The 15,026-nt window shown below is 28.6% G+C and overlaps 1 protein-coding gene across 1 annotated transcript; it reads right to left on the bottom strand.

Annotated features, from left to right (window-relative positions):
* Positions 1–1,564: 1,564 nt before the first annotated feature.
* LOC130667555 (trypsin-2-like) lies at positions 1,565–3,068 on the bottom strand. The gene is made up of 2 exons (XM_057469211.1): positions 2,960–3,068; positions 1,565–2,349 (listed from the first exon to the last, which is right to left on the bottom strand). The coding sequence occupies exons 1-2, from the start codon at positions 3,009–3,011 to the stop codon at positions 1,580–1,582; spliced, it is 822 nt and encodes a 273-aa protein (XP_057325194.1). The 5' UTR covers positions 3,012–3,068; the 3' UTR covers positions 1,565–1,579.
* Between the last annotated feature and the right edge of the window lie 11,958 nt (positions 3,069–15,026).

The raw sequence follows: 15,026 nt of genomic DNA, 5'->3' as shown, positions 1-15,026 counted from the left end.
TTTTGGAATGAAAATAAAAATTTCATGCCAAAAACAATGAAATGCAATTTTTTACGTTGTTTCGATACCATAATTTGTTAATAATTATGTCCGTAATCGTATAACCCGGGTAACCTTTTCTTCAGTAAATCGACTCGTCTTAATTTGATTACACATACTGTCGTAAATAATCGTAGATGTACGCTTATCTTTTACTACTTTAGGGTATGTGCTTACAAAACTTATGTTTTTTAAGTTACAATGTATTTATCTTAATACAATCATCAATTTATTAATGATAATAAATTCTTTTTAGGTTTATATTTAATTAAAAATTAAAAACTTATCTTTTATTATGTTGAAAGACTAAATTTAAAGTATATATACATTTATAATTATTATGCACCGTAAACAATTAGCGGAGTGAACGCGGAGTAAATCCGGAATGAATACAGAGCAGATAATTGTCTGTTTTTTTAATCCCCTTGGAGTGAAATTTACTCTTAATTGAGTTTATTTTAATATTGAAATTCCGAATCAAAGTGAATAGGGGTTTAAATAAAGTTCACACTATTCCGGAATCACTCCGTTGAAAAAATAAATGTTTTTGGACTCGGGTTGTGTTCTCTTGATATTGGTGTTCTTTTACAATTATATTTCGGGTGATATGGCAGCCCTCAGATAGTAGACTTTACCAGTGTCTGAATCTGAAACTCTCTTGATTCATCCCTTGTCACGCAATATACTATATTAAGATTCCCAAAAAAGATGATTTTTGAGAATCTTTTTAAAGAAAACTACTTTATGTAATGTTTTAATGTTTTAAGGATATATTTGGGGATATATAATGAATACAAGAGAAAATTTTTGGACCATAAAAATTCAAAATTCAGCGAGTTATTCACAATCTCTCAACGCTCAAAAAAAAAAATGTCCCCCCACTGCTGCAGTGATAGCGACCTTCAAAGTGGATGAAATCAAAAAACCAAAAAGTTTATTAAACTAGAAGGCATTTCCCGTACCATGACCCTCGGGCTAAGAAATCAAATTGAAATTTAACAAAATGGTGGAGTTTTTAAATAAAATCTCAAATTTTGCGCGAAAATTTGATGATTTTTGTTCTGCTGAAATAACATTTTTGATTCGATCGGAAAACTGGAGGTTCATGAGAAGCAGCAATTCGAATCAAATTGATCGGATGATTTGCCTTCGAGTTATAACTGCAGCAATTTTGAAAAATGTATTTTCGAGAGCCGATAAGCGGCTGCTCTTCACATGGATGTAACTCAAAAAAACTATTTAGATGTGCGCTAGAAATTGTTGTATGTTATTTTTAAAAATATAGACTATGGAAAAATGCAAAGAATAAAAAATTGATTTTTTCAAAATTTCACTCTAGTGGTCCCCCTTAACGATGAAAGGAATTAATAATAAGGGTATATATTAATATATTGGATTATGTTGAGATGCTTAAATTAATAAATTAAATAATTACACCATTGATAAATTTTTATTAATACACCACTGGATATACGTACATACCAAAATTCACTTGTAATAATTAGCTTATATATTTATTTGTATAATAAAAAAAAAAAATTCAGTCAATATCAATACCAGTATTACTTTTAATCCAATCCTTATAACTATTAATAGAAGTATAGAGGGTGGGAGATCCAGGAAAACTGTAACAACCCATTCTAAAAGATTTAACACCCACTAGACGTCCATTTACAACCATGGGGTTACCCAGGTCACCAACCACACACGGATTTTTTTCATCATCACTAACCGCACAAATCATATTATTGATAGCTTCATCGACGAAAAAATAATAATTTTTGCACTGGGTTGTTGTAATAGTGGACCAGCTTTTCATCTTCAAATGGGCAGATAATTCAATTTTTTCAAAATTGTCATCCCATCCGCTGACATTTACTTTCTGATTTTCGACTGCATTGTGATGGTTATTGTTGTGCAGCTTAATAAACTGACGCGTGTTGTCAAAAGTAAATGTATCTTTAATACTAATCAGCCCGATGTCATTCACTGGAATTTTACAACCGTTACATTTGAATTCTGGGTGCACAATATAATTATCGACTGCGTGAACAGAGCCGTTGCTGTAACGATTTTCACTACCGGCGCGGATTGTTATCAAGGGGTAACATGAACGGAAATTGACAATGCACTGAGCTGAGGTGACAATCCAGCGGTAACTTATTATTGCGCCGCTGCAGTAATGGACGCCGTGAATTTGAATACTGACATGATGCGACGCTTCATTTATTGTCAGATTTTTTTTTTCCTCAATGTTACCGATGTTGTGATTGCGGTGCCGGTCATAAGATGATATACCTCTCGGTGTGGCTGCAAATAAATTTTTTTTTTATGAGAAATTAAGTAAAAATTGATAAAAATATTTTTTAATAATGAAAATTAATAAAGAATTTGATGCTTTTTCAAATGAGTACAAACACGGTATATTTATATTTATTTTAATAAAATATATATACATCTATATTTATCCACACGTGTGAATAAAAATATATATAAGAGTTAAATAAGTATGGATTGTTGGTATTCATTTAAAAGAGCATGGAATTTGGTATTAATTTTTATAAAAAAAAAAAATTCCAAAAAAAATTTTCAAAAAAAATTCTCGGAAATTTTTTTTTTTAGTCTTGAAAATTAGTAGACAATTACATGCCCTTTTGAACGAGTACAAACACGGCATACTTATTCTTATTCTTTTAAAAGATATATATATATATATGTAGAAATATATGTATATACATATAAATGATAGTAAAAATAAGTGTAGATTGTGGGTATTCATTTGAAAGAGCATAGAATTCTCTATTGATTCCAGTAAAAAAATAAAAAAAAAAAAAATTTTACAATTTTGCAACTCATTTTTACGAGTCTTGTTTTTGAAATTGACTGCACAGTTAAAAATTAGTGACATAAATCAAGTTACCTTTTGTAATGGCGAAGAAGTAAAGAGTAAAGACGATCAGTAATTTCAGCATCTTCAGGCTACTTTTACTCAAAGACTTATGATCATTTTTTCACAGACCATCTCCTCTTTATACCCCAATTTGATAATCTTGGATTTTATTTACTTATGTATACTTAAATAAAAATGAATAGTCTATTCAATTTAATTGCCATTAAAATTTAAATTTGACATTTCACCCCATTAAATTTAACATCACGTCGATATAATTTAACATGACAGTGACATCAAAGTACTTTAGCTGATATCTTTTATTTCTGCCAGGAAGTTATTAATATTTATGTTAAAAATTCAAGCCCAGTAATTAAATTTTACGTCCACAAATTGCGGAAACATAAAATACTTTACTGAGAATTTATTCTTTTATCAAAAATTTTTTACTTCACTTATTTCTTAAAGCACTAAATTAAATTTTTAAGTCTCAGTAGTAAAAAAAAAAAATTTTATTTAATTAAAATTTTTCATGAAAAATTTTAATTAATTAATTGTAGTAAAAATTTTTTACCTTCGATTTTATTGAAGACGAATTTGTTTTCTCCAACTCAGGTAGTAGAGGAGAGGGGGGCAGAGTGGGCCCCTTAAGGAAAATAATTATAATATCATTAATTTTTTTTTACGAGTCTACTTCTTTTTAGACCCATGATACTTATTTTCACTTCGTTATGCTGCGTCCATTATAGTTGAAAAATCGAAAGGACAAAGTGAGCCCTCCAAAAAATTTCGGATTTGATATTTTTTATTCTTTACACGTGTGATATTTGCAAATAACAATAAAACAATTGTATTTTAATAATATAAAAGTCATTTTAAAAGTCTGCTGCGATATAACTTTAAAACGTAATTTTATTATTTTTAACTTTCTTAATAAATTATATTTAATGAACAGTTTTGGTGGTCTATTTTAGCCCTCATTAGACTGTTAAAAATATTGTTTGAATTTTCAAAACATTGTATATAACCCAATAAACACATACATTTGTGCTTGAAATTTCATTACTAATTTCATATAGAATGTTGAAATATTGAGTTCGTCTACAAAAATCATTCTCTTTTATTATATTATATTATTTATTTTTAAGTTTGTTTTTATTCTGAAAAAGAAAAGTTTTCCTTTTTGAGTAACATTTGGTGAACACATTTATACCCTTGAAAAATGTTTTATTTTATTATTTCGGAGAAAGGTTGTTTAAAGTACTCGAACCACGAGTCATAAAAACTAGGTACAATTCGAGTATTGTATAGACTTCATAAACACTAAATGTTACACGATGTAAAAAGGACAACTCTAGTAATATAGTTGTAAGCAGTTAGTTCTCTCCGATCCTTGTTGGTGTTAAGACACACTTCCGAAAACTCTATTTCAATAAAGATAATCTTCCTATAAATAAAATCTGAAAATCATTATAAATAATACACCGTCACATATCCATAATCCCAACATAGAATTTAAAAACATGTTTTTGAATTTTCAAATTAACACTTCGGATTTTCGAATACTTCTTTTTGAATTCAAATACAAGTTTTTTAATATTCAAATACTTTTTTTTGAATTTTCAAATACTTTCTGTTTAATTTTTAAATAAATATATTTGAAAATCTGAAGCGTCTATTTGAAAATTCAAAAGCGTGTATTTTAAATTCTATACAATCGTTACAATGAAATTTCAAACACAATTGTATGTGTTTATTGCGTTATATACAATGTTTTGAACATTCAAACAATTATTTTAACAGTGTATATCACATTTATTACTGTATCATTTTATCATTTATCATACTGTCAATGATGTTCAGTTCAGTCACAAGTTTTATTTACTTTATATTATTGAGGAAATAAAAACTTAACAATAATAAAGTCTGATGTACACCGCTCACATTACTCACACAGATATATATTTTACTACACAATCTTTGATTACTGAACGCGCAACACGTCACGCGTAGAAATTTCATATACAAGCATTTGAATTTTCAAATAAGTAATATGAAATTTCATATGGAATTATTAAAATTCAATATGTCTTAGAATTTTCAATACTTGGTTTGAAAATTTAAAAAACAAGTACAAATTTCAAGTACGGTTATTAAATTTAAAGCTTTTTTTATTGAAAATACAATTCAAATATCTAGTTATTAAAATTCAATTCCTTTTGTATTGTAATTTTAAAATTATTTTTAACAGTGATAGACATGAAAGGAGAAAAATTTTTAAAATTGGGTATTAATAAATTTATTTAACCAATTCAATATATATATGTATAATAACAATATTAATATATATAAATATATATGTATATATATATATATATATATGTTTACATATCATTTATAGATTCTATAGTGCTATACTCATTTGCTACCTCTAATATATTATGGTGGTACTCCATTTCTGATATAATCCAATCATGATAATTACGGACATTAGTAAATAGAGTCGGTGAATGTGTATATAGATCACAATTCATTTTCCATGATTTAACACCTACAAGATATCCATCAATAACCAGTGGGTCACCAAGGTCACCAATAGCGCACGGATTTCCGATATCCCCTTCATTGACCGCGCAGATAAAGTCAGAATCAATTGTGTTCCAAAAAAAATAATATTTACTGCATTTGGAATAATCAATTTGTAGCCACTTTTGCTTTTTCAAATCAAGAGGTAAATCAGTATCACTATTATTGTCATTATAATATATATCCCAACCAGTAACATTATATAATTTATGTACTTGTGGATCGTAAGTGTTAATTAATTTAATTGGCTGACGTGTACTGTCAAAATCGAAATAATCGAGAAGTTGAATAAGCCCAATATCATTCATTGGTATGTTTGAGTTAGTAAGTTGGAATGAGCTATGCAATTTATAAGTAGCAATTCTGTGAACAGAACCATTGCGCTGAGTACTTGTAGCCCCGGCATGTACTGTTGAGTATGGAAAATTTAAAACAATATTTTTTACACACTGCCCTGATGTAATTACCCAATAATCACTAATTATGGCACCGCTGCAGTAATGAATACCGTGGATTTGAATACTGACTTGATAAGGCGCTTCATTTATTTTTATATCTGAAGCCAGTACACCTGTTGATATTATTTGAAATTATTAAATAAACTAAATTTATTATTTGATTTATTTTACAACTTAAATAATTGAAGTTGTAAAGTTTTGCGAAGTGTAAGAAATTTTTTTTACAAAAATTTATTGATATATAGGGAAATTGATTCGTTAAATATGCTAGTGTCTGCTGCAGTTGCCTTAGGCTCGGGAAACATTAAATATATATAGGGGAGTGTAAGGCAAAATGGGGTAGAATGGGCAGAACGGGGTACCCTCAAATTTTTATTTTTCAAATGTTTTTTAAACGTTCCAAAATTACTTTTGTAAATATAATTGAGCAGTATTTTGAAATTTTTATTTCAGTTTTCGAAAATTTTGTTAATTTGATTTTTATTCTTATCACTTTACAATAAAAGAATTCCCAGTGTCAAATTATTTCAGATGCATTTCAAAAACTAACTTAAAAATATTTATGATTTTTAAAATTTAATTAACTTTTTATAATTTTTTAATCTATTACTTTGAGTGATATAATATAGTTGCTTTTTTCAAATATCTTCTTTGGAATTGAAACTAACTTAAATCTTTATATATATGTATATATATATAGACATAGGGGTAAGCGAATATTTCGAAATTACGAATTATTTGTATCGAATTAAATCGAATAATTATAATTCTTTAAATTAATAATTAAATAATTACGAATAATTTGAATTTATCGAATTACTCTAAAATCGCAATTTATTGGCTTTATTTTTAAATTCAAAAAAATGAAATAAAATTGAACTACTTACCAGTTGTTATCGCAAGTAAAAAAATAGACGCGAGTCGGAACTCCATCGTGAATAAAGTTTATTCACTTAATGTATAAAAAACACTATTGTACATTATCTTTTATAGAGCATCTTTTAAACACGTTGATGAAATAAATTTATATTAAAATATGTATGTGCGTCTTAAAAAAATAAGCTTTATTACTTTTTAATGATGTTTGTTTGATTCATGGAACAAACGACTATCAAGGTCGTACTTACAAAGCTAATAATTTTTAATAGCTTTAGTAATTAATTTAATAGACGGTGTCTATGTAAAAGCCAAAAATTGAAACGTTCTAGCGAACCGATGTAATGTAAAAAAAAAAAAATCTGTCTATCGGTTGACCCTGCAGGCCAGCCCCGAAACTTCCCGCTGGTTTCGAGCTCCTTAAGCTCGGAAACATTGTTGTGAGTACATTTTCGAGCTCTTCGAAAATACAATTGTATCCCATTCTTTTCGAAAAAAACCGTTTTTGGCATTTCTTTCTCCCACGATATCTCACGAACGAATCGACCGATTTCCAATTAAATTCTCTGAAAATCCCAAAGAAATCCCAGAGGGAATGTAGACCCAGCACTTGGTGTTGTAAGAAAAAAATAGAATTATCGCCAGTTGAATTCTCTAGAAATCCCAGAGAAATCCCATCGAAATCCCATAGAAAATATAGACCCAGCACTCGGTGTTGTAAAAAAAAAAATAGAATTATCGCCAGTTGAATTCTCTAGAAATCCCAGAGAAATCCCATAGAAATCCCATAGAAAATATAGACCCAGCACTTGGTGTTGTAAGAAAAAAATAGAATTATCGCCAGTTGAATTCTCTAGAAATCCCATAGAAATCCCATAGAAAATATAGACCCAGCACTCGGTGTTGTAAAAAAAAAAATAGAATTATCGCCAGTTGAATTCTCTAGAAATCCCATAGAAATCCCATAGAAAATATAGACCCAGCACTCGGTGTTGTAAAAAAAAAAATAGAATTATCGCCAGTTGAATTCTCTAGAAATCTCATAGAAATCCCATAGAAAATATAGACCCTGCACTCGGTGTTGTAAGAGAAAAATCTGGGCGTCGGTTGATCCTGCGGGCCAGCCCCAAAACTTCCCGCTGTTTTCGAGCGCAAGGAACTTGAAAACATCACTGTGAATATATTCTCGAGCTCGAAAATGCTATTACATGGAATCATTTTTTTATGAGCTTTTCAAGCTCTTACAAGTTACGTTTTATGCTAGAATTTGAAAAGTTAAGAATCGAAAATCATTAATGAAGGAGCGGCTTTTAAATTTTTATTATCGATGATGTTCTCTGAAATAAATGTGTTGAGGCAGAAATCAATGTCAGTGATCAAAATCAAGATTTGAATGAGTTTTGACTTAGGTCAGAGCAATAATATATGGAATATCCGAGATAAACATTAAAGACTAGGTTTTGCAATTTTTTGCTGACAATGTGTTTAAAATTAAGGAACAAGTTATATGACATAATCTGATGATCGGAAGAGACTATAAAAAGAAAGAGTTGGTATTATTTCAGACACATTTTAGCACATTATATTTTGATTTATCTGGAAAAAATAACATGAAATGTTATTTTTTTAACTTTTCAGCGCCGATATCTTTTGAACTAATCAACCGATTTCGACGTTTGAGGTGGCAATCGGCGCGTTTTCTTGAATCCTAGAGCTGATTACATTTTGAAATTGATCAAATGAGTCACTTCAAAGATAATCGAAAAAAACCGTTTTTTATCATTTCTTTCGCCATCGATATCTCTCGAATAAATTAACCGATTGAGATGTTTGAGGTCGCATTTGACGCGACTTATAAAGTTCTAGAGCTGATTAGATTTTGAAGTCGATCGTTCAAGTCGTTTCTGATAAATCACTAAAAAACTAAGAAAAAAAATTTTTTTTTTTCGTAATTCGCCAATATTTTCGAGTCTGTTTGATCAAATGATCTGAAATTATCAGGAAAGTTGAGGGTTAACAAGCTCTTTCGATTGCCACCTCAACCATCCAAATCGATCCACACACACACACACACTCGGAAATCATTCTGAAAATGGTCAGAATAGCTTCCTAGGACCTCAAAACGTTGACCTCTGATGAAATTTCGATTTTCGCAAATCGGGGTGAAAACAATAACTTCCCAATTTTTCGAAAATCGTCGATTTTTTTAGCGGGAAGTTAAAAAAAAATGTTAGAAAAAGGTGAAAACCTCAATAGCTCATTTTATTTTTAATCATTACTTTTATTTTATTTTATCTTTGTTAAGAATTTTGCACACCTCAATCGCGAAAGCGTTAGGTGTGCTTTACTGTCACTCTCTCACTCTCGGCCCTTTCACGGACTTTAAATCCTCTCTACTTTCTTTATAGTACACCAAAGTTGTTAATGATATATACCATTTTAAAGGAAATTTATTAAGGAACATTTTTCAATGCAATCCATATTTGATTAATGATGTGATTAATTTAAAAAAAAGGATTTAGTCCGAAGCCCTCAGTGCGTCAATTGTGGTGTTCGGACTCGTCTAAACACGATAACTTTCGAAAAACAAGACTTATCGACTTAGTTTTTTTTTTATTATCTGTGTATTTCTGATCACAAGAACCCTTTCAAAAATTACTATCTGAATCCTTTTTGTTTTGGTGTAATTAATAAAAAACGTGAAAACTGATTCTTCGTGAAAAATTTAGCTGCTATTTTTACTGTTGTTATTATTTTTTTCATTGTTTCTCTCTATCAACTACTGGTGCCAGCACTAGCGTATCAATATGTTTGAAAAAAAAAGCGACATTTAAGACAAAACAAGGCGGGATATTTAGAAAAAAATGTTAGTAAAAAAATATTAAACTGAAAATAAGAAATAAAAATAAAAAAATCAAATCGATAATTTGTAAGTTGAATAACAGTTCATAACAAAAAAAAATATATTAATATTATATAATAATAAAAGTAATGATTAAAAATAAATTGAGCGATTGAGGTGTGCACTTTTGGATTTTCCAACATTTTTTATTTAACTTATAAATTATTAAAATACTCATTAACAACCATGGGGTAACCAACGTCATTAACAGTGCAAGAATTACTTATAAGATTAATTATTTGCCTGTTTATTAAGTGCACAGTTGAAAATTTTGTGTTCTTGTGTATAAAAATTCAGTGGTTGAATATTTTGTGTCAATTATTTGACACCATCGAGTGTGAATTTAACTAAAATTGAATGTGTTATCTGATCTTAACAAGTTTTTAGTGTCATTACATTTGTAGGCAATCAATACAATACATTTTTTGTGTTAACTCAAATTTAACACAAAATAATAAGGTACCGCGGTGGGTAATAAGACTTAGCCAAGGGAGATTTTGAATAGAATCGAAAATATTGCATTTAATTATCGAAATGTATCATTAATCTTTATTTCAATTCATTAGCCATAAAATATAATGAAGTAATGGTAATTTATACTACAAGCAAACAAAAAATTAAACTTTTACAAAAAATATACGAATAGGCCTTATTTTACTACGGTAGGGTAATAAGGCCTACGGGTTAAACAAACTGGAATAGTTTAATTATATTTAATAAAATTCGTGTTAGAGATGAATCATTACTTAAATTTAGCAACAATACTTTTCTAAAGACAGAAGACTAGATTGCTCTGCTCAACAGCACTTAAAACTATCAGTATCCTTCTTAAGAGTCAGAAGACTAGATTGTTTTTTATAATTTCTTCTTCGCTACGACATCATATGACGGATGATGAAATATAGAAGACAAAGAACGTGGTATCGGGACTCTATAAACTTGTTGTAACATCTCTATGCAAGACCCTTCTACTAGAGAAGCCTTTAGCGGAGGCGATTATTTTAAATATCATTTCCGTCACTTAGGCCTTATTACCCGCGGATACCTTACGTGTTGGTGAATTAGGGACAAAAATTTGATTTTAAAATTACTGCCAAATTTTCGAATATTTAACAAACACCAATTTAAGTTTACTTATTTTCTTAGAAAATAAGAGATTGATATTGTAATTTTCCATTTCCTTTACATCTATCTGGTACAAATGGTAATTTTACGATACAATTATGTGTATTTCAACTATGATATGGTAAATTTATCATAAATATTTATGATTAAATTTACTGTTATTGTTAGTAAAATTACTCTCTTAAAATGAACCAGTGAAATTTCACTGATTTTCCAGTGAAATCCACTGATTCTCCAGTGAAATCCACTGGTTCAACCAGTGAATCGAGCGGTCACTGGTTCAACCAGTGAACTAAGATGATCGCTTGGCTCACTGGTTGAACCAGTGAAACTCACTGGTTAAACCAGTGATACGCCGGTGTACTACATAAATATAAACACAATAGGTTAGATTAATTTTATTTTATTATAAACGTTTATTTAAAAACAAAGTGAACTAAACGAGTCTTAATATCAATTATATTTAATTAAAAATTATTTTGTAATAAAATAAATAATATTTATTAGGATTTATAAAAATTTAATTTGTTTCCATTTTCAATAGGCTTTTTATATTGTTTAATTTTAAAATTATGTCATTCATTTTTGGGGTTAGCTCCAAGCTATTGAAATTACTCCAAAGTTATTTATTTTTAAACTCTGTAAAAATTGTGTCATATAATTATTATTGTTATATAAAAGTTAGTTAAAATATTACATGAAGATAATCAATAAATATTACTTATTTATTGACATAATAAAAGACTTAAATATACTCATGTACAGAATGCTGCTGTACCCGCGCGCTTACATATTTTTAGTTCACTGGTTGAAACCAGTGAGCGCGACGTTCACTGATTCAACCAGTGAAATTCACTGGTTCAACCAGTGAACTTTTGGTCACTGGTTAAACCGGTGAACTTCACTGGTTGAATCAGTGGAATTTCACTGGTTCATTTTAAGAGAGTACAATAAAAGATTTGTTTTTGAAATTACAACAAAATTTTTAATTTTCACAAAAAATTATTCAAATTTTCATTTTTCATTGGGACATAAAAAATCGTAATTATAGAGGTGCCCCATTTGTGAACTAATCCAATCATAATAATAACGGACATTAGTAAATAGAGTCGGTGTGTGTGGATATAGATCACAATCCATTTTCCATGATTTAATACCTACAAGATATCCATCAATAACCAGAGGGTCACCAAGGTCGCCAATAGCGCAAGGATTTCCAATGTTCCCTTCATTGACCGCGCAGACAAGTTTTTCATCAACATCAGCCAAAAAAAAATAATACTCTTTGCATTTGGAAGTGTCAATTTGTAGCCACTTTTGTTTTTTCAAACCAAGAGATAAATTAGTATCATTATTATTGTCATTGTAATGTATATCCCAACCAGTAACATTATATGATTTATGTACTTGTGGCTCGTAAGTGCGAATTAATTTAATTGGCTGACGTGTACTGTCAAAATCAAAAGAATTGAGGACTTGAATAACACCAATATCGTTCCTTGGTATGTTTGCGTTACTAAGTTCGAATGAGCCATGCACTGTATAACTATAAATTTTGTGAACAGAACCATTGCGCTGAGTACGTGTAGCCCCGGCACGGATTGTTGAGTATGGAAAATTCAAAACAATATTTTTTAAACACTGCGCTGTTGTAACAACCCAATAATCACTGATTATGGTACCGCTGCAGTAATGAATACCGTGGATTTGAATACTGACTTGATAAGGCGCTTCATTTATTTTTATATCTGAAGCCAGTACACCTGTTGATATTATTTGAAATTAATAAATAAATTTAATTTATTATTTGATTTATTTTACAACTTAAATATTGAAGCTGTAAAGTTTTGCGAAGTGTAAGAAATTTTTTTTACAAAAATTTATTGATATATAGGGAAATTGATTCGTTAAACATGCTAGTGTCTGCTGCAGTTGCCTTAGGCTCGGGAAACATTAAATATATATAGGGGAGTGGAAGGCAAAATGGGGTAGAATAGGCAGAACGGGGTACCCTCAAATTTTTATTTTTCAAATGTTTTTTAAACGTTCCAAAATTACTTTTGTAAATATAATTGAGCAGTATTTTGAAATTTTTATTTCAGTTTTCGAAAAATTTTGTTTTCGCAAAAAAATAGTATGAAATTAATTTGATTTTTGTTCATATCAATTTACAATAAAAGAATTCCCAGTGTCAAATTTCTTCAGATGCATTTCAAAAATTAACTTAAAAATATTTATAATTGTTAAAATTTAATTAACTTTTTATAATTTTTTAATTTATTACTTCAAGTGATATAATATGATTGCTTTTTTTAAATATCTTCTTTGGAATTGAAACTAACTTAAATCTTTATATATATGTATATATATAGTGGTGAGCGAATATTTCGAAGTTACGAATTATTTGTATCGAATTAAGTCGAATAATTATAATTCTTTGAATTAATAATTGAAAAATCACGAATAATTTGAATTTATCGAATTACTCTAAAATCGCAATTTATTGGCTTTATTTTTAAATTCAAAAAAATGAAATAAAATTCAACTACTTACCAGTTGTTATCGCAAGTAAAAAAATAGACGCGAGCCGGAACTCCATTGTGAATAAAGTTTATTCACTTAATGTATAAAAAACACTATTGTACATTATCTTTTATAGAGCATCTTTTAAACACGTTGATGAAATAAATTTATATAAAAATATGTATGTGCGTCTTAAAATAATAAGCTTTATTGCTTTTTAATGATATTTGTTCTATTCATGGAACAAACGACTATCAAGGTCGTACTCACAAAGCTAATAATTTTTTAATAGCTTTAGTAATTAATTTAATAGACGGTGTCTATGTAAAAGCCGAAAATTGAAACGTTCTAGCGAACCGATGTAATGTAAAAAAAAAAAAAAATGTGGGAAAATCCAAAGGTGAATTAACACCTCAATAGCTCATTTTATTTGTAATCATTACTTTTATTTTATTTTATCTTTATTATGAATTTCTATTGAGCTTTTAAATTAATAAAATACCCATTCAGAACCATGTGGTAATCAACCTCATTAACAATGCAAGGATTACTTATAAGATTATTGCGTTGACCCCACACATGACGCCCGGAGGAATTTTTTTTTTTAAATAATAATAACTTCCACATTCAGTTTCAGAAATAATTTCCCAATAATTTTTGCTTCAATCCGTTTTTTATCTGATATTAAATTATCGCGGCTCAATTTAATCGGCTGACGAGTTTCGACAAAAATTAATTTATCTTGTAATTTTATCAACCCGATATCATAAACTGGAATTTTACATTCATTAAATTTAACCCTTCGTCACCCGCATCACTTTTTCATCCTTCGTCACTCGCGCGGTGAGCGCTGCGCCGCCGTGTTAAATCAAGCGCGCTGTTGCCACATTTTTCAGATTGCTAAATCTATATAAAAAATAATCTAAATGAAATTTTTTTTAATAATTAATTGATCGAAATTAAAAAATAGAAGATAGATTTTCCATTTTGTTTTTAATTTTTTTTATTAGGAATTACTCCGTTTCAATTAAAATTAAATTTTTTTTAACAACAATTTTATTTAAAAAATAGCTTGCTCATAAAATTATTACTCAAATGTATTTTAATAAATTTTTTATTGTTGAAATTATTATTATTATTATTGTTAATATTATTAATTCTATAATTATTAATAATGCTTCTATTGTTACTAGAATTTTTTCATTATTTTAACTCAAAATTAATTAAAAACAAAATAAAATTCAATTACCTGTTGTGGTTATAAACTCGAAATTCTTCTTGAATATTATACACAAATTACATATAATATAAATATATATTTGTAAATATAATAATTAATATTTAAATAACATATTTTTGTTTGTGACAAAATACTTATTACGCGTAGAATTATTTTTGATTGTTAATAAAAAATGTATCTCTATTAAGAGAGAATACCTAAATGTCAAACCTAAATATTTATATATCTATATCGTACAAGAGAATATTACCACACACAAGTTGGCAGCAGCGCGCGGCGGACATTTACGGCCCTGATTAAAAAAGTGAATTGAAAAGTATTGAAAACAATGAGAAATGAATCCTTCTGAATACTTTCTATACCCCAAGGTATTCATTTTGACATAAA

This window comes from Microplitis mediator, chromosome 1, assembly GCF_029852145.1.
Source record: "Microplitis mediator isolate UGA2020A chromosome 1, iyMicMedi2.1, whole genome shotgun sequence".
Classification (NCBI taxonomy): domain Eukaryota; kingdom Metazoa; phylum Arthropoda; class Insecta; order Hymenoptera; family Braconidae; genus Microplitis; species Microplitis mediator.
This window is presented reverse-complemented; position numbering and strand designations above follow the sequence as displayed.

Coding starts and splice junctions, on each gene's coding strand:
- LOC130667555 (XM_057469211.1), bottom strand. CDS start 3,011: ATGCTGAAATTACTGATCGTCTTTACTCTTTACTTCTTCGCCATTACA. Junction 2,350..2,959: donor CTTCTTCGCCATTACAAAAG/GTAACTTGATTT, acceptor ATTTATTTGCAG/CCACACCGAGAGGTATATCA.